General features: G+C 41.9%; 1 protein-coding gene across 1 annotated transcript in view; it reads left to right on the plus strand.

Annotated features, from left to right (window-relative positions):
• Positions 1-20,482, plus strand: part of UBR1 (ubiquitin protein ligase E3 component n-recognin 1) — a 127,159-nt gene that overhangs the window by 53,815 nt on the left and 52,862 nt on the right. Inside the window, exons 13-24 of the mRNA XM_066608345.1 lie at positions 1,973-2,072; positions 4,855-4,983; positions 5,966-6,146; positions 7,195-7,256; positions 8,891-9,001; positions 9,766-9,831; positions 10,534-10,638; positions 12,949-13,012; positions 16,786-16,910; positions 18,366-18,418; positions 19,202-19,304; positions 20,379-20,427. Coding sequence (XP_066464442.1) covers positions 1,973-2,072; positions 4,855-4,983; positions 5,966-6,146; positions 7,195-7,256; positions 8,891-9,001; positions 9,766-9,831; positions 10,534-10,638; positions 12,949-13,012; positions 16,786-16,910; positions 18,366-18,418; positions 19,202-19,304; positions 20,379-20,427 — 1,148 coding nt within the window. The remainder of the gene's footprint in view (positions 1-1,972; positions 2,073-4,854; positions 4,984-5,965; positions 6,147-7,194; positions 7,257-8,890; positions 9,002-9,765; positions 9,832-10,533; positions 10,639-12,948; positions 13,013-16,785; positions 16,911-18,365; positions 18,419-19,201; positions 19,305-20,378; positions 20,428-20,482) is intronic.

Raw genomic sequence — 20,482 nt, forward strand, 5'->3', positions numbered from 1 at the left:
ACTGTCTTAGAAAATAGTTGTAGCAGCATTATAAAAAAATCTGCATTGGTGTTCGCAATGTACAAGGGACGTTCCTTAAAGATTTCCCCTGACCCACTTTTTTTTTATTGCAGGATGTTGAAACTGCACGCGTAATGATATAAACCTCTATAGGTTACGTGCTAATTTGCGACTCTGAACTGATAATGGTCTTTCTTTTAGAGGTGCTGAAGTGGTGAGAGGTCTGATAATTGACCCAGTGGAATACAGGGCAGTCATCAAGTTTGTTTACTTGAAAGGCCGCACAGCAAGGAAGACGTTCTATGAGATAAGAGTTTTTTTGGAGAGGATTCCCCATCATATGATGTGGTCAAGAACCAGCATCGTCAATTCAAATGTGGCCGGACTTTGGTGGAAACGGACCCAATTCCAGGGTGACCCCACTCTATCATTGAACACAGCATCCAGAAAGTGGAGGCTGCCATTTGGAAAAATCGAAGCGTATCCATGCGCGATCTAGCCCAAAATGTCAAGATTTTTGTGGGGTCCATGGAAAAAATAATTCAAGACCATCTACTTATGCATAAGATATCCGCTCGCTGGGTTCCCCGGCTGCTCACACCTTTCCAGAAGCAGGAACAAGTCAAATGCTCCCATGCTCTTTTGCTGATGTGCCATGGAAACCAGGAGGACTTTTTCAACAGACTGATCACACAAGATAAAAGCTGGGTCCATCACTATGATTTGGAGACTGAAATCCAGTTGATGCAATGGAAGCAACCGGACTCACCACCTCCAAAGAAGGCACGTGCCCAACCCTCGGCAGGCAAGGTCATGCCCGCTGGTCTTTTGGGACCAGCATGGAGTAGTCTTGAATGATTTCCTAGCAGAGGGTACCACGATTACTGGGGCTTACTATGATTCACTGCCGCGGAAATTGCGGGAGGCCATCAAAACCAAGAGACGTGGCATGCCCACCAAAGATTTCCGCCTTCTGAAAGACAATGCCCAGTTCAGAACTCACATGTTGCACAGATGGAAGCACGCTGCTGTGGGTATGAAATTCTCCCGCATCCCCCTTATTCACCTGACCTCGCACCATCAGACTTCCACCTCTCTCCAACAATTAAGTCCTTGTTGAAGGGCAAGCATTTTCCAGATGATGAGACTCTGCCAAAAAGTCCCGTTGTGACTTCGGAAATCAACCTGTCGACTTCGACAAGCGAGGTGTTTACAGTTGCATGAAGAGATGGGAGAGGTTTGTGTCCCAAGGTAGCACTTATGTAGAGAAGGACTAATAACTGTGCCAAGTTTTGTTGCTCTCAGTCCACAGGAAGTGGGTCAGGGAAAAACTTTAATGAACGCCCCTCGTACCTACTGATATACCTACTACTCCGTTAGCAGCCAGCAGAACCGTGAATACAGCTTTGGTATTTAATATAAGATATAACTCATGATTCAGTACAATATATGTAACATGCATTGTTTATGTAAAAAGTTTCTCTGGGTCTATTTTTGTGTTCACCTCAGAACATATAGCACGGTTTATCTTAAATTTACAATCGCATTATTCTAATGGTCCTCTTACATGGGCCGAGAATCTCACGATTCTCATCTGCCCAACGGAACAAGCTGGTGACATCATTTTTGCTAAGAGTCGTACAGTCCGGCGCTTATCATTCAGTTTTTCAGATTCCTTTGTGAAACATTGAACGAACTGTGTTTAAACGGCACATTAAGTGACTGAGTAGACACTGTTTTTTTATGTCGGCTGAAACTGAACGACCAGCACAAACCCCACAATTCTCGCTTGTCGTCCAGTCCCTTGCCCACTTTTAAACTGAACAATCATCATACGTTTTGAATGCTTTTGTGACCGATAATCGTTCTGTCTGAACGGGGCATAAGGATGGGAGGGTCACTTCGGTCTGCATTACTATCTGAAATTGATATTATCAATTGTTTGTGTTTAATTTTCCATTTGCCTTTTCAGATATATTCTCATTAGCATACCTACTTCATGGACCGAGAAACTGAAAGAAAAATTCATAGAGGGATTTAATTCTTTACTACGTGTTTTGTCATGTATGCAGGTAATCTCACAAACTGATTTTCTTAACCACCGTCCCACCCCAAAGTGTGTGTGTGTGTGTGTGTGTGTGTGTGTGTGTGTGTGTGTGTGTGTGTGTGTGTGTGTGTGTGTGTGTGTGTGTGTGTGTGTGTGTGTGTATTCTGAGTGGGATGTGGTTCCTGCAAAATGTATATGCATAATATAGATTGTGCATACTCAAGAGCTGAGCCTGCACTATCCACAGCAGGGTAGGTAAAGGTAAAGTCCCCTGGTGCAAGCACAGTCATGACTGACTCCTAGGGTTGACAGTGCATTTTCTTGGCAGACTGTTTTTGCAGGGTGGTTTGCCATTGCCTTCCTCAGTCATCTTTACCCCCAGCAAGCTGGGTACTCATTTAACCAACTTCGGAAAGATGAAAGGCCAAGTCAACCTTGAGCCGGCTACCTGAACCAAGTGGGGATTGAACACGCAACCTTCAGGTTGTGAGCGGCAGCTTAGGACTGCATTTCTACTGCCTAAACATTCTGCGCCACCCGAGGCTGTAACTGGCATCTGGCTTCCTGCTGCATCAGAGGGGATTGGCCAGAACACAGATCCCTGCCATCAACCCCATTTATGCAGCAATCCATGTTGATCAAAGTAGCTTTCCTCCATGAGATTGTGGAGGGCCAATGGGTTGCTGTGGCAAGCAGAACGGTAACTGCCATGACTTCTTATGTTACTAGATTGACGGTATGTTCGCCAAGCGAACTTAAAATGGGTTCCTTCACATTTGCAATGTTTCCCACAATGTGCCCTTTTTTTCTTATATCATTGCCCATAGTTTTCAATGTGGCCGGCTGGCCCTATTGAAAACAATGGGTGACCCTCACAATCACCTGCTACAGCTGTGACACTCACGCCAGGGGATTGCTTTAGCCCCGCAGGGATGCAGGGTTGTTTCCATGTGAAAACGCCTCACATTCAGGGGTTTCCACATGGATTGCGAGGACGATATCGGGCTGTGATTCACGGCCCAATATCGCCCTTGCCAGTGTGAAGGAGCCCTGACTCTACCAACACCACTGCTAGACTTAACATGTGAACTTTGACCTTGCCTAAATCATCCACCAAAGGTCACGCAAAGGGGTCAAAATGCGGGACAAGAAAAAGCCTTTTTTTTTTTTTTAAGAAGAGATGTAAAAGAATAGTGATAATATATATTTATGAGTGATCATAGGTTCGCAGCTTTAATGAAACTTAAAGGGAGAGAAATAAAGCTAGAGTGAAAAAAAATTCATGTAAAGGAAAAAAACCCTTTTGTACACTTCCCTTTTTTGTTAAAAAAAAAAAATGAATGTAGTTTCCAAAAAAAGGTTTCAATATTTAAAAAAAATGTTAACAAAAAATTTTAAAAATCAATTTTGGTATTGTTGTAATTTTATTGGTGTGCTTAAAAAAAACAGGTAATTGATGGTGCATGATAAACTTTGTAAACACAAAAAAAGTGGCAAAGTTGATGTGCCTTTTCACCCTGCTCTCACTTTCTTCTCCCCCCTCCCCCAAAAAAACAAAATTAATAAGTTATACAATAGATGATATGTATCCCAAAATGCTACCAATAAAAACCACTTGCACAAAAAACTCTTGCATGGAGCAATAAAAAAAAGTTATTGTAAACTCTCACATGGAACAATAAAAATAGTTATAAAATGTATCACAGCAGATGTATCACCCTGGATAGGCTTAGATACATCTGCGCAGCCTAATCCAGGGTGATACATCTGCTGAGCTGCTGTATCTAAGCCATTTTGGTGTGATACTTCTCTTGTGCAGATGTATCTAAGCCGGTTCGGCTCAGGTGCATCTGCTGTGCAGATGTAGATGCAGACTCCCAGTAATTGCCCTAGCAGAGATGGGGACCACCAATAGGTGCCCCAGTAACAATGGTGACACCACCCCGCCCCCCAACACTGCCCCCACTAGCAATAATGACACACCCCCTCCCACCCCCGACACCTATCCTCCCTAACACTGCCCGCAGTAGTAATAGTGACACCGCCCTCACCTCCTTCCCGCCCCTACGAAGTAATACTTACCCTTCAGCTGAGGACAGGTGGACGCTCCTGTCCAGATCAGCTTCAGCGCGAACTATCTGCTGCGCGTTCCTCAGCCGACAAGTGCTACTGCGCATGTGCGAAGAAACAAGACATTCAATCACGGCCTGACTAGCGCTACTGCGCATGCGCGAAGAAGAAAAGGCGCTCGTTCATGGCCCGATGAGCGCAACTGCGCATGCCCAACGAAAGAAGACAGAATTTGTCGTAACCAGGGACAGTAGTTAATGCAAAATGATCGCTCAAAAGCCATCTTTTGAGTGATCATCTTTTGGTGTAAATGCACTGTACTCTAGTTTTAAACTCTCCCGCTGTGGGGGGCATTTCATTCAGCCAGTGTTGGGCTATCAGCTTTCTTGCCACATAGAGTAACCTCGCGACCGCTATTTGCTCTTGCTCCTCTGTTGGCAGATCACTCACGTAACAGAGTTTGCACACTAGTGGGGAAAGATCCAGATTACCTCTACATATGGTATTGATTGAGTGTACACCCACCCAATATCTGGTCCGTTTTGGGCATCTCCACATCATGTGAATTAACCCCGCTCTTTGGATCTTACACATTGTTCTTAGTGCTGCTCGCAGGTTTCTAATCTCTTATTGTGTAATTCTCTGCTAAACTGTCAGAAAAGGTGATTTAACAACATAAATATATCCCTGACAAGTCCCCAAAATGCTGCTTTAATGTTGCTGTATCTGTTGTTCAGGACATGGAGGCAATAAGCAGAATGATAGGACAACATGTTGAGATGGATTCTGACTGGGAGGCTGCGATAGCCATGCAAATGCAGCTGAAGAACGTATTGATGTTAATCCAGGAGTGGTGTGCCAGCAATGTAAGAACATTTCCTATCATCTCCAATTTGTGGTAAATGTATCTTTGTGTAATAAGACATCACAAGTAATTACAACCACTCATGTAGGCTCACATCCCTTTCCCCATATACCCAGGAATGTGTATAGTTCTACATGGTTATGTGTGACTTTCTAATCTAGGACTTAGACCTTTTCACATGTGTGGTAGACACAAATTTAATATATGCTGTATGTACTTAGTTGCAGTCTTTTCAGTACAAATTTCAAGGGCTTGTCTAGTTGTAAACTATTGATGGTCTAGCCTCAGGTCAGGCCATCAATAGATCGGCAGGGGTCAGTTGCCCAGGATGGGTGCCGATTAGAGATGAGCGAGCATGCTCGGTTAAGGCAATTACTCGAGCGAGCATCACTTTTTTCGAGTGACTGACTACTCAACAGAAAAGCGATGCTCGCTCGAGTAATTGCCTTAACCGAGCATGCTCGCTCATCTCTCGTGCCGATACGCTCATGCACTGACCTGATATCTGTAGGAAGCAGACAGCTCCGTTCTCACTGCAGTGGCCAGGCTTGGTATTACAAAGTTCCCACCCACTTCAATACCTGCAATACCAAGTCTGGTCACTGCAGTGGGAACAGAGCCACCTGCTTCGTGCAGAAATCAGTTCAGCGCACAAGGGTTTACCATTGGACAACTCCTTTAAGAAGTCTCTATCATGGGAACATAAGGGGACATAAGAAGTTCTGCTTGGTGGATGTCAGGATACCTAAAGCAATCACTAGAATGCTTTGCTTAGTGTTGTGCCTATTCTGGTCCTAGTGTCTTTCCTTGGCAGCATGCATTTAGCTGAAGACATGCCATGTACAGTATATGAATCCTATTAAGTACAACTAGACAAGCCAGTTATTTACTTAATTTACACTGCACTTGACTGTTGATGCTTTATAAGAAGTATAAAAATGTTTTGGATACATGAACGTTTTATTTTGTTTCTGTATTGAAAGGAAGTTGTATTGCTGAAGACCTACAAGGATTGTCATCGTGGTGTCCTACAGTGCATCAAACCAGTAACCTCTCATCAGAAGACACTTGTAGAGATGTGTGGTCATTCCTATCAAAGTTATCCATTTAAGGTCTCTAGAGATCCTGTCAGCATACACCTGCCCCTCTCCCGGGTATTGGCAGGTGGGCACTATCTGTGGTTTTGTCATTCCCAGTGAATATGGTGCTTTTCTGCAGAGAAACGTGAATATGTTAAATCATTAGTGGTTGTTAGGAGTACTTTATTGGTGTACTAAGAGTATCCAGTGAGGAAGAATTGGCATTTTGCCTTAAAGTTTTTTTCTGAGACTAAAATATTGCAGGCTTATCCAGTCCCTGAGACTCCAACCCATCCTCACAATGAAGGGCACAGCTGCTGGACTGTGCCTGGTCCTGCAATTCAGCCTCTTGCTGAGTGTTTCAATCTGTAGCATTAAAGGAGCCGTCTGCAAATCCTGTCCTATGAGAAACGGTTAAAGGATCTGTGAATGTTTAGCTTCCAAAAAGACTTAATGTTGTTGTTAGTCGTTTAGTCGTTCACGACCCTCGGTGACCCCAAAGACTAGCTCCCTCCATGTTTTTCGTTGCTTCTTTCAGTTAGGTGATATCCATGCCAGTATCAGCTTTGACAGTATCCGTCATCGTGTCCTTTGGCGGCCAGGTCTTCTTTTGCCACTGATCTGTCCAAGCATTATAGATTTTTCTAGCGACTCTCCTCACATTGCATAGCCAAAATAAATGAGCTTGAGCATATGTAAAGGGCTGTCACAGTGCAGAGGGATCAGCCCTATTCTCAGTTGCACAAGGAAAGACTAGAAGCAATGGGATGAAACTGAAAGGGAGGAGACAAGATTAGATATTAGAAAAAACTTTCTGGCAGTGAGGGTGATCAATGAGTGGAACAGGTTACCACGGGAGGTGGCGAGTTCTCCTTCAATGGAAGTGTTCAAACAAAAGGCCGGACAGAAATCTATCTGGGATGATTCAGTGAATCCTGCATTGGAAGGTCCCTTCCAACTCTACTATTCTATGATTCTAATCTGCTCCTGCTCTATAACAGGATGCATGCAGTTTGGACTGCATGTTTGAGCTGACAGACTATCTTTAAAGTTGTAAATTAAACCATTTGGCATAGTCATTACTTGTTAGTTGCTATTAACATTTCATTTGTTGATAATGTGTTTTATTGCAGGTCTACATTCACAAATGAATAAAATGGGTCTCATCACCAAACTTCCAGAAATTATTTCTCCTGTGAGTGTTATTGGTTGCTTGATGTTGCAGATGATTTAGATTTGGATATACATATGGTACCTCAATGAAGAACTGAACTCTGTATTTTACTATCCATTTGTAACTGGGTTTCGATAATATAGTGTATATGTCTATGGAAAGCATGAGGATTTGGTAATAGTAGTCCTATTTTCAGATTGTCTGCAGTAGAAAATTTGCAGATTGGTACAGGTTTCTGGTGCTTAACTGTAAAAGCAGAGGAGCGACTCTCATCCTGTGTAAAGCTAGTACAACTGATTGACTAAAACCCCGTTTACACTTAACGATTATCGCTCAAACAATTACTTCTGAGCGATAATTGTTGCGTGTAAATGCTACCATTGTTTACATTTCGTCCAAACAATGATTTTTTGTTGAGCTTAAAATCCATTGTTTGGCCGGGGAAACAGATAGCATGGAACGCATGCTGTATTTCTCCACTTGAGTGCTGATAACATTGTATTCAGCTGCAGTCCCATCGCAGAACAAAAGAGCTGTATGCAGAGAATGGACCACCAGCTGTTCTCTGCATACAGCTCAGGGAGGCCTATTTACAAGCAAATGAAGCTAATAAGCTACTAATGGGCATTTAATGTTTGAGTAGCTTATGTAAAATGATCAAACTGTCATTCTCTATCTTTTTTTAAAAATGAATTTTGAGTGATAATCTTTGTGTGCAAATGAGGCTTAAGACTAACATTAACCTTTAACTCCTTAGTAGCAAGCCATATGTCTTTTTATGGCAGTCACTAAGGGGCTTTAAGCTAGGCTGCAGTAAAAACTAAGGCTAGCACGGGAATCCTATGCTAGGAAAAGCCAGGCTCAGTTGTCTATTGACTGCTGAGCTCCTCCTCCAACAGCCAGGAGCAAAGAAACCTCCAACCCAGCCGTTTACATGCCAAAATCCATAGTGCAAGTGACTAATAGGGGTCTCCCCCTGTTACCTTTTAGCACCCTGTGAAGCGCTTTCAAGGTGTCAATGCATTGCTATGTCAAAAAAAGAGCTAATCAAGGCCTCCAGGTCTATTGTGGAGTCCAGCCTCTTGGACCCAGTCTCCAGCAGGTTCAAATAGGAGAGCTTTCAAAAGTCTACTACACTCTTATTAAGTGCCATTGAAGGACAAAAAAATCTATTTAGAAGTGTTTTTCCCTACAAAACACCTATTTTTTTGAAATGGTAAAAAAAAAGTTGCTATTTTTCATTTGCTTCCTCTCAAGACAGAATAAGAAGCGATCAAAAAGTTATGTTTACCCCTAAAATGGAATCAATGAAAATACAGTTTGTCTAGCAATAAACAAGGCCTCACACCGATAATTTGGCGAAAAAAATAACAATTTTAACACTCAACATTTTATTTGTACTGCCATATTCGTTGAATTTTCTTTCTAGAAAGGAGTTCTTATTGTGTAAAGGTAGTAAACCATATAAATATGGCATTGTTGTAATCGTATTGACCCAAAGAATAAAGAAATGAAAAGGGTTGTCCAACAATATTATTGATGACTTCTCCTCATAACAAAAATATTATGGTTCTTGGAGAGCGACTATGAAAAAATGAAAATAAAAAGTTGCCTATTTATGTAGTGACAATAGAATGTTTCTGTATATTCCCCAGAATGACTTCCAAGTGGAACTTCTCATTGAAAGTCCATTGCGATGTCTGGTGCTTGCTGGTCAAGTAGCTGCTGAGATGTGGAAGAGAAACGGCCTCACCATCGTAAGCCAGGTATAACCTAGTAGTAAAATGGATCACTTATCTAACTTTCCTCATTGGTATCTGCCTAGTGTCTAGGGTTTATGTACAAGTTGGAGCACATGCTTTAATTAGCTAATTATTCTATTGTTTCTGTTGTAATAGCACCAAAATCTGAAATAATGGGTCATATATACTAATACTGGGTAAGGGTGGGTTCACTGGTGCTGATTTGCAGCGGATTTTCCACTAAAAAAATCCACCGCAAATCTACACCAAAATCAATGTCAAAAGCTGCAAATTTTGTCACTGATTTTGCTGCAGATCGGCATGTGATTTCACCTGCGTTCCAAAATGCACGAGCAGTGAAGCTGATTTTGAGGTGGATTTGCTGTGAAAGATCAGCCACGTGTGAACACACTCCAATGCATACTTGGACTAGTAAATGTTCCAGATTTATCACAGTGACTCTGATTACTGTGTATTTAGACTGTCTAGTCTATCTTTATAGCGCACAAATTGTACCAAGATTTGGGTGCACCATGTCATCTAGGCCATGCCCCTTTTCACAAATCCACTCCCCTTTTTTGGAGTGCGTTGTAAAAAGTGTTTAAAAACACATGATAAATGTGGTCCACACCACGTAAGATAGTTTTCTGGTACAATTTGTGCTAGAAAATGATCACATTTCAATAGTAAATCTGACCCCTGTATTTAGATACACTTGAGTGTGATACTATCCATCCATTTAATGTCTCCGCTGTTTAAGTGCTTATGAAATATTGTTTTCCTTTAAGGTTTTCTACTATCAGGACGTCAAATGCAGGGAGGAGATGTATGATAAAGACATTATGATGCTGCAGGTATTTTCATGTAATCCATAAAGCTGTAATCACAATATTTTGCTATATATAGCTTCCACCTCTTAAAGAATTATTTACGGGTCTGTGCACTTTTGACTCCTTTATTGACTGTCAGCAAGAAGACTGATGTCTGTAATAATCTATAACTTCAGATTATAACTTCTCTCATGACACCGGGGGCAGCTGTAGTCTGAAGCCACGTCCACAGTCAGTGCTGACACCTGAAAATGACTGTCATTTATGGAGTAGGCGGGCAGTGTCTACTCATGTACTCCACATGGCTGTTTCTATTGCAGATGTCGAGTTGCCTCACCATTTAGGTTGTTTCAGTAGGCGGGGGTCCGTATTGATATTATCTAAGTATCTTTAGTCTAAAAAAAAACCCATTGTGCATGCTGATCTTGGACTGTTGCTGTAGGACAGGATTCGGTTGGTTGAGTATGCTTCTTGTACACCCATCTATACAATGTGTTATGTACAGTATGCATTGCTTTCTTTCTAGATTGATGTGCGTGTGCCAGATATGTAGTATGGATGTGCTTGCTATCTAAGCCAGCATGTTGATTTACAGTGCTGAAATATTTTTAGTTTTGTTTTGTTTTTTTCTTTTCATAAACTAATACGTTACTGTATAGGAAACATCTTTTTTTTTTCTACTTTTTTGTATTTTTCATCAAACCCATTTCTATTCTCTATCTATAGATTGGAGCATCATATATGGATCCAAATAGTTTCCTGCTATTGGTGCTGGACAGATTTGAACTAGTGGAGGCTTTGTCTAAAGTTTCTATGCCAACCAAAGACATGGTATGATTAGCAACTCTTTTGTTAGACAGTCAACGCCAATTTGATATGGTTTTCCTTTTCCTGGTTAAAGGGTTTTTGTCAGTAAGAAAAAAAAAAAAATCAATACTTACCTATTCCTCCCCTGCAGTCTTCTTACCACATCTTCACCTCACTGATCTTCTCCTGGCTCCTCCAGTCTCCGGGTCATGTCACCCCCAGCCATCCGGGTCCTCTTGCTGTTATGAAGCGTCCATTAGCTGCAGTTCACTTCCTGCAGGGCTGTAAACACTACGAATGATGCAGTGTCCACTGCCTAGCAGGGAATGCCGATCCTCCGCAGCCTGCTTTAGCACGCATGCGTGATATCCTGGCGCTAGTGTTTCATATTGTATATGAATTTTTTTTTTTTTGACAGAACCTCTTTTAAATTCCTGGCAATACACAGTGTCGTGTTGATATATTTAGAAAGACCCCAGCTAAACTAATACTGTATGACACAGGAACTCTGCTTTTGATCTTTGAATCCCTGTATCATGCACAGCCCTCTCGGGCTCTATTATAACATGTTGTTTAAGATTTGCCTAAAGTGTTCCGTCCTTCTGTTACTTTGACTTTTTGGATGCAATAATTACATTCTTTGGCCATCCAAAAGGTTAAAGCATAGAGGGAAGCTTTAGGCCGAATGCCCACGGATGGATAATCGCTGCAGGATTCACGGTCGGACACCCGCTGTGAATCCTGCAGCAATAGCCGTCCATAGACATGCTATGTTAACAGATTCTCCCCTGCCCACGAGGGGAAATCAACTGCGATTTTTCACTCGCGGGGGAGAATCACGGCATGTTCTATTCATCGTGGAAAATCGTGCGGTCAGCTTCCATTGCAGTCAGTTGAAGCCGTCTGTCCCACGATACTCCGCGCTGTGTGCACAGTGGAAGTATCGCGAAAAAACACATAACCACCCAGCGCTGTCATGTCATGCACGCTGCCTTGCCCGCAGAGACTCGGCGCAGATCCAGAGGGGTGAGTATGGGTTCTCTAGGGGGAAGCCGGGTCAGATTCCGCTGTGAGATTTGACAGGTGGAATCCGACCTGGCCGTGGGCATGAAGCCTTAGTCAACTATAAAATTAAGGTATCGTGTTGTTGTAGTATAACTTGTATATAAGCTGTATCACAATATGTTCCTACAGGGTGGGAGTAATCTACAATTTTCAAGCATTATGACTAGTCTTGTCCTATATACAGGATTGTATATAAAAGTTTTAGGCAGATGTGTGATAAAAACACTGCACATAAGGCTTTCAAAAATAGAAGTGTTAATATTTTTTGGTCAATTAACAAAATTCAAAATGACTGAACAAAACCTAAATCAAATCAATTTTTCAAGGTGCAATTGCACACCGTTTTTGAAGAAACTTGGCAAGGAGGTTGTACCAAACATCTTGGAGAACTAACCACAGATTTTCTGTGCATGTAGGCTCACTCAAATCCTTCTATCTCTTAATGTAGTACCAGACAGACTGGATGGTGATCATCACTTCCAGGGCTCCTTATTCTTTATTACACTTAAGATAGTTATTGACATTGGCTGGATGTTTGGGGTTGTTGTCCTGCTGTAAAAAAAAAAAAAAAAAATTTAATCATACGCCTTCTATTTTTGAAAGCATTTTAACTTTGCAGAATGTTTTCTGCACCTGCCTAAACCTTTTACACAGTACAGCTTTCTCAGTGTAAAACTATGCAATGGCTGGAATTTTGTCTTTAGTTACTAATGAATTGTAGAAATAAGTGTAACAAACATGTTAGAATCCATAGGCCTCATGCCCACGGCCGGGTCAGATTCTGTCTGCGAAATCAGACCTGGCACCCCCCAAAAACCCTATACTCACCTGTCCGGATCCGCGGCGCTGGCCTATGATGCGGATTCCCGCGATACTTCTGCAGTGCTCACTGTGGAAGTATCGTGGGATGGACGGCCTCCATTCACTGCAATGGAAGCAGTCTGTGTGATTTTCTGCAAAGAGTAGAACATGCTGCGATTCTTCCCCGCGAACGGAAATTCGCAGTTGATTTTCTCTTGAGGGCACGGAAGAATCTTTTAACGTAGCATGTCAATGGACGGACATTGCTGCGGAATTCGTGGCAGGCGTCTGGCCGCGAATTGCGCAGCAAAAACCCGTCCGTGGGCATTTGGCCATATTCTATCACAGATTCTGCTCTGCAACACTTTATTTATTTATTTATTTTAGAACATTTGCTGCTTTGTAGTTTTTTAGCACTCTCAGAAAACCCCTTTAATATGAGCTATTTATATTACTTCTATTTAATAGGACCAGACGAGGCAGTGGAACTCTCTGATTGAGGAAATGCTGCATGTTCTTATTTGCATTATTGGTAAGAACCTGTCAGGTTTGTGATAGAGAAACTAAGACAAGGAAGGGTTGGATACTACAGTTGGGTTTCAAATTACTGAAGAAAAATCTGAAACTTAACCCTTTCCAATTCCCTTTGTGACCTTTTAAGGCTGTACATCTTTGATGTTGGAAGACGTCTGTCAGGGTTCTCTTACTGTATATTGCCAGCCTCTCTGCTGTCAGAGGCTAACCAGCGTGTCACTTCATGCAGTGCTGGCTTTAGCCAGTATATAGCGACGTTGCATAACGGCAGAAAAAGAGTAAGCCCCCCCTAGGAAAACCAGTATACAAATTGGACTGGAAAGGGTTAAAACTTAACATTTATTGGTTTACATATATAATATGCTATAATTAATGGAATATTTTGTGCATACTCTACTATAAAAATGATTGCTGCATAATAAAGTCATTATTCACAGAAAAAGCCAAAAATACAATACCTGAAGGTCTGCAAAGCAGACGCGGTCGCCATAAGGCAGGCACAATCGCCGTAGGGCAGGCGCAATGGCCATAAGCCCTGGAGATATGCAGTCAGCCAGACAATAATGTGGAGGAGCAGCTTGTTCATTGCAGGCTAATATGCAGTCACCCACTCAGCCCAGCCCAGATTGGGGAGGAGTGACTGCATATACTAATAGCCTGCACATGTGAACGATACCAAAAATGCCAGCCACAGATGGATGGTGACCCACCATACAGGATATCAACCCTGGCTGATATAACAGCGGGTTGCCCTGTATCTCTAAAGTGGGCCACACTGGCTGACATCTTGGGCTCCCCCACCAACTAGCAAACTGCATATAAAAGTACTAAGGGCTTATGGCCATTGCGCCTGCCCTACGGCGATTGTGCCGGTGGCGATTGTGCCTGCCTTATGGCGACCGTGTCTGCTTTGCAGACCTTCAGGTATTGTATTTTTGGCTTTTTCTGTGAATAATGTCTTTGTTTTTTTTCCCCTCACCTCTGTGATTTTCTGCATAATAAAGTAGTGTAGACCTGTATCTCACTCTCTTGAGCGGTAGCTTCTAGTTCTGAGTGGCATTAGAACTTTGTGCCACCTACAATAAAAGGAAAGTAGAAATCATTCCTTTATATTATCTGTATCTTTTGAAAGATCCACCCTTAACCCGTTTTGTTTACAAAATGATATTTTAGATTTAATTTTCTCGCTCATGTCCTTGGAGGACACAGCGAGCTGTAGGTAAAGCCTACTGCCACTAGAAGACAGATGCTAAGCAAAAAAAAAAACATGTTAGCGCCACCTATAGGCTTTTTTTCTCTCGTGCAGAAACTGAACTAGTCAATTTAAGCTTATTGTAGTCTTAATATGAGGTAGGTCCTCCTTTTTTTTTTTTTTTTTTCCCCTCCCGTCTGTGGGAATTGGAAAGTCAAATGTAGTAAGGTTTACCAACAGCAGTCAAATAGCAAACCTTATCTTGGTGAGACGGGACTGATCCAAAGCCACTATGGGATCTCTGGACTAGGGTTCCCCAAATAGGCACTTCATTAGAAACCGAATTCAGCAGTAGTATAAACTTTATCCTTCTATCTTCTTAAAATGCAACGTTTCAACCGACAAGCAGTCTTTCTCAAGCAGGGAATTGGGGATGGCATAACTTCCCTAATTCTCCCCAAAGGAGGGCAAACAGCACTGAATAAATGACACTGTTGTTCTCTCCTTTAAGACCACAATAGCCAAGCTCCTCTGCCTCCCGCCAGCCATGGGGACACTTGTTCTCACCTCCTTCTCCCATCTAGCATACTCCCTTCCTACAGGGTGTAAAACTTTGAAGGGATGGCCCTGCTCGCATACCAGGAAAGCGGAGGTGATGAGGTGAGTAAACAGGATTAGTTAAGTATGGCACTATGCTTACATTGCCCCTCTTGTCCTCTCGCTATCTTCCACAGAGATAGCTCCTCCTCTGCCCCCTATCTAATCCTCTCTACTTCTTTTGGGGAACCCTCTCCTCCTTCCTAAGAATTTTTTATTTCACAGGTGGATGTGGGTCATCCTTCTGGCTAGGAAACTTTTTTCTAGGCCCCTTTTACCACCTACTCTCTGCCCCTGAAATTAATCGCTTGCAGAAGTGGAGTAACTGTGCCATGCAAATACTCTCTCATGCTAGATGTCTCCATGTTACCAATTTTCTTAGGCGAGTTGGCTACCATGATCTTGTTGGTAATGTGCACTGGTATCCACATAGTACTTTTCTCCTTAGCAAAGTATTTCAGATCATCCTTGACATAATAACCTGCTTAATTATGCAGTTATTACATGTTGGACCATTGGACCTCTTACTTGGGTTCATCAATTGGATTTTTGGCTGATTTCCCAATTGCTTTTTTACACTACTTTCAAGTAGTAGTGGTCCTGAAACCCTGCTTTGATGCAGAACAGAACTTTTAAATAGTTTTTACAGTGGAAAGCTTCAATGCTGAACTCTGAGAAAACTCCATACCATAGACTTTGGTCCACAGTCTTTTTACTCAGACTTTGTCGAAGTCTTCCAAAACTGTGGAAACATTCAGTCAGGGTTTTTCCATGAACATCCAGATCTCTTTGTTGGATGGCTCCTGTCTTTGAGTGGCTTTCTTTTTGTGCCTACTGGTAGCTAAAGTTCTTTTACCCAGAATGAACCTCTGTTCTGCTCTTTTCTAAAGAAAACGGCGTCAAGCCAAGTTTTTCCTGGTGTCCATGTTCTCATATTTCTAAAACTACATAAAGGTGAGCTTACACTGTTTTTCTTATAGTGGAGTTGGTTCCTACATTTTTGGACCTCTTATTTTGGACACATATCAAACACATAAGTTTGCAAAGTAGGCTGTCTTTGCTGCCCTTTCCTTTTGCATAGTGACTGCTTCTCATGCCCTCTTGCATACACTCTCCACTCTGGCCACATCATTCCTGGCCACCCTGGTATGCGCTACCTTTTGTTCCAAAAATCAGGAAATCTTTCTGATCCGCTCATTAGTCTTTTCTGGAAGGCATCTGATATTTAAAGTAAGGAACGGCCATTACCTGCCCTCAGTTTTTCACTTGTCCTTTGCAGGTGATTCTGGCCTGCTGGGATTAATCTCCAGACACTTTGGATCAATCTTATTCTTTCCCCTTGGTCTCAAATTGTACTCTCCAGGGAGGCTTTCCTCTTCTTTCCACTGTACAGTTACTTTTTTTTCTCTGTCGGTATAGGACTCCTGGGTAAGGCAGAAGTCCATCCTGTGATCTGGGTGCATTCCTTCTCTTTTGCCCACTGCATTCCTCTATTAGATGGATTAAATCATTGCTTACTCTGTCGCTTACCATTAAAGCAGTACCCACAGGTTAGCGATGTCAGTCAGTATCTTATTGTTAAAGAGAATGAATGGACAGCAGAATCTGCATAAAACTTCTAGACTCGGGAAGGGGTCCGTCCTCCCAAGTGCTTTTTACCATTTTATAAGCCAGTGGGGAAACCACAGATGTGGATTAGGTGTAATCTGTTTTCTACCACTTATTCTCCCAGTTTGTGGCAGGGTCAGTGGATGCTCTAGTCATTCAATGAAGTTACTTTCGTTCTCCACCAGTCTTCAGAATTCCCACTTTGCTTGCCATGATTGTTCAAAACTTTCTTTCACCTGATATGGGTCCTTTTTTTGCTGGTCCCCTCTATCCCCCAGTGAACATGGTGAGATTTTATAGGTGAATAAAACAACATCCTGTTTTTGGCGACTACACATGCTGTAAATATATTTCTTCTACACATTCTTTTGCAGGTGAAAGGTTTATGCCGGGAGTCAGCAATGTTACCAAAGAGGAATGTATGATGAGAGAAATTATCCATCTTCTCTGTATTGAGCCCATGGCTCATAGTGCCATTGCTACAGCCTTGCCAGAAACTGTAAGTGCAGTTCTTGCTGTAAATCTAAGTCCATAGTAAAGAAGCAAAGGGAGCAACCCATTTCACTACAACATTACTGTGACTGCCAGGGCTGCTGTGACAACTCGTAGACGTTAGAGAGAGTGGGCACTGCTGCCATTACTGTAGGTTAAGTGACTGAACCTACATTAACCTTTTCCAATCCACTGTCTGACCTCTGAAGACATTATAATTTAAGGCTGTACAGCTCCAATGTTGGAAGACATCCGTCGGGGTTCTCTTACTGTATATTGCCAGCCTCTCTGCTGTCGGAGCCGATCCAACGTGTCACCTCATACAGTACTGGCTTTAGCCAGCAGATAGTGCTGTTGGATAATGGCAGAAAAAGAGTAAGCCCCCTAGAAAAACCAGGATGCAAATTAGATTGGAAAAGGTTAACTACAGTAGTAAACTGGTGTGACTGCTGGAAATGAGAAGTGAGAACATATTGGTGCAATGTAGGAAAGGACAGGTAGAGCTGTGATTGGAGTACAGTTGCACGAACTGTTAAGGGCACAGCTGTGTTGAGTCTACTGTAGGTTCTAGGCCTGAGGTGTCAAGCACTCTATATACCTCTAGGGGTTCTGACACAAAATTTGAATATTGGGGGTATGTGTTCCATGCAGCCGTCTACATCCCACCACACACAAAAGCTCTCAATTCTAAGCTACTGCATGTGGCTAAGCATCAAGTATTCTGCTTCTTTAACTCTTACGGAGGTTGGCCAAGTTTTTGAAAAGTTAACCTAGCTGCAAGAAATTTTATGCAACACCTACCTGTTAAATCTCTATCACTTTGGAAGGTTGCAGTGCTTCTTGATGGTTATTTTTTAATTACTTTTATTCACTTTCTAGAAGCTATGCAGCCAATCACTGGCCTCAGTACTCATGTGCTGTACATGCTAGCATTACTGCTAAGGCCGGTGATTGAGTGCAAACGTCATGTGGATGTACTACATGTCATCGCTCCAGGAAAATAAAGACCAGCAAAAAAAACAAAACAATTTTAGAACGTAACACACATCCACTGGTTGTTTATTTCCACAAATACTAAGTGTGATTTCTATCAATGCTAACCCACAAACGTTTTTGGCTTGCAAAATGTTCCCTTTAAGGCCGAATTTAGACAGCCGTATGTGAGTTGCGCCCGAGAATCTTGGGCGCGATTCTCATCGGACAACACATAGACAACCATCCATGTGCTGTCCGATCTGTGGGGACAGTGGACATTACATGCCCTATTCTTGTCACTGATGCAGACAGAAATAAGACATGCAACGTTTTGTTTTCTGCACACAGACAAATGAGTCTTTGTGAAAAAGCACTTGTTCTGTATAGCCCCATGGGCTAGCTCGTATGCTGTCTGTGAAATACACAGACAGCACACAGACCCAAAATATGCCTGTCTGTAAACTTTTATTTTTGTTTATATTTGCAGGAGAACACAGACATTTGCTTGGATACTCTGATTAACAAAGTGGCCACTTTTAAGTAAGTGTTCAACAATATTTACTAACCATATGTTTAATAGTTGCAACTGTAATATAATGTACTATAGTATAGACATATACAATTTTAGGAATCCTCTTAAAGATGATCCCCTGTCCCTACCTAAAACTAGACTAGTCCTTAGTCTTCTTTAACATCCTTTTAGCAGTTTGAGAAGACAAACCAGGAATGGATATCTATAGCATACAAGCAAGGTGGAGACTTAAACGGGTTGTTGAGGCATACCCTCCCACAAGGTATGATGATGAGTGTGGAGAGACACAGCTGTGTGGAGGAATTGTCAAGGCATCCATCCACTGCCCAGCTATTATCTGAGTATCAAAAAATAGAACAGGTTTTGCTGGGCTTTGAATAGGTGACTTCGCAACTGTCCCATGCAGTTCTCCATTGTGACAGGTTGGGCAGGAGAGTATGGCTCGTCAATCGCTCTAAAGAGGTGTTCGCAACACAGTGCTTTCTTGAACGTAACTCACAATATGGCTGTTTAAATATGGCCCAAGGCATGGGATGGTCAACTTTAAACTAGACTCAGCAGACTGATGATATCGGCAGTAAAGGGAGCTCTTGGGACCGCTGTATAGACAAGACAACTGGTTTATAAATAAAGTAATGAAAGAGACCAGCTACAGCCATATCAAACTATGACTGCTATGCCTAAACAGCACGGGGCCTTCAAAAGCACTTTTCTGCCACATACAATGCAATTTCAAACCAGCTTCTAACTATGAATTACTAACTTGGTATGAAATGTTCATTTTATTTTAGAAAGCCAGGGGTATCGGGGCATGGAGTTTATGAACTGAAGGATGAATATCTTAACCACTTCAATGTCTTTTTCTATCACTACACCAAAACCCAACGCAGTAAGGTAAAGAGGACCTTTACTCATGTTTTTAGTTTTTTTGACTCCCAATTAAGAAATGGCTGATGTAAGTTACTTGGCTTTAAATTGATGTGTTGTACAGTGATGTGCAAGTAACTACCGGTAGTAATTACTTTGGACAATTTACTAATCCTTTTGGACAATTTCTTTTTGTTAGAAGTGTTCCCTAAAGATAAGCTGGGTATTGCTGGGTATTGCAATTGCCCTTAGCGAGTATGCTCGCTCATCTCTAGCTTTTACCCTAAACTACTAAAATCTATTTGCTGTTGCTTTTTCATCCCTTTTATGCTACAGCTCTGGTTGCACAGCCTTAAGGTGCCTTCACACAGATTGTAAATGCTGCAGAATTTCTGCAGCGCAAAAATCATCAGCGCATACACAACTAATACGCAGCGACCATTTTGGTGCATATTTTGTTGCAGGTTTTATCGTTTGCATTACCGTCAAAATTCACAGCAAGAATTGATAGATTTAGAATCTGCAGTGGATTCCGCATGGAATTTTTTTGCTCCCTGTGAATGAGATTTTTTATTTCATCTGTGTAGCTTGTATTGCAGGAAAGCCACAGCATTTACAATACAAACTACACGGACAAGATTTAATCCATATGATGTTGAAACATTCCTTGCGGAATACGCAGCATATTTGAAATGATGAGGATTTAGAATCTGCAGTATATTTCAATTTATGCTGCGGACATTCTGCAGTGAATTCCATCCTGGAAATTCTGCGGGATTTATCATCTGTGTGAAGACACTTTTAATGTTTCCCTACAGGGAAAAAAAAGTTAAAGGCAACTTGTGATTAACAAGAGTTCTGACCAGAATATTGAAAACTGAGTTGTCACATGACCTTTCACCCCGTCCTCCATAGGGAATCATTAAGGTTGTGTGACAATCAACTGACAAAAAATCACTGTGGAGCCCTAGCCTTGCTTATTTTACCATGAAACTAGAGAAATTGATGTATTTTATTGATACACAGATCAGCATTTTGCTGATTGATCAACTTGAGCAGTACAACCGACAATTTAGTAGTAAAAAAAAAAATTTCTCACAGGCTGAGCACACACAGAAAAAAAGGCGGAAGCAAGAAAATAGTTCAGAGGGTAAGTCTGTCAGCACTTGAATCCACTAACTAACGTGCATATGCTCAATAGTACA

The sequence above is a fragment of the Eleutherodactylus coqui genome, chromosome 6 (assembly GCF_035609145.1).
Source record: "Eleutherodactylus coqui strain aEleCoq1 chromosome 6, aEleCoq1.hap1, whole genome shotgun sequence".
NCBI lineage: Eukaryota > Metazoa > Chordata > Amphibia > Anura > Eleutherodactylidae > Eleutherodactylus > Eleutherodactylus coqui.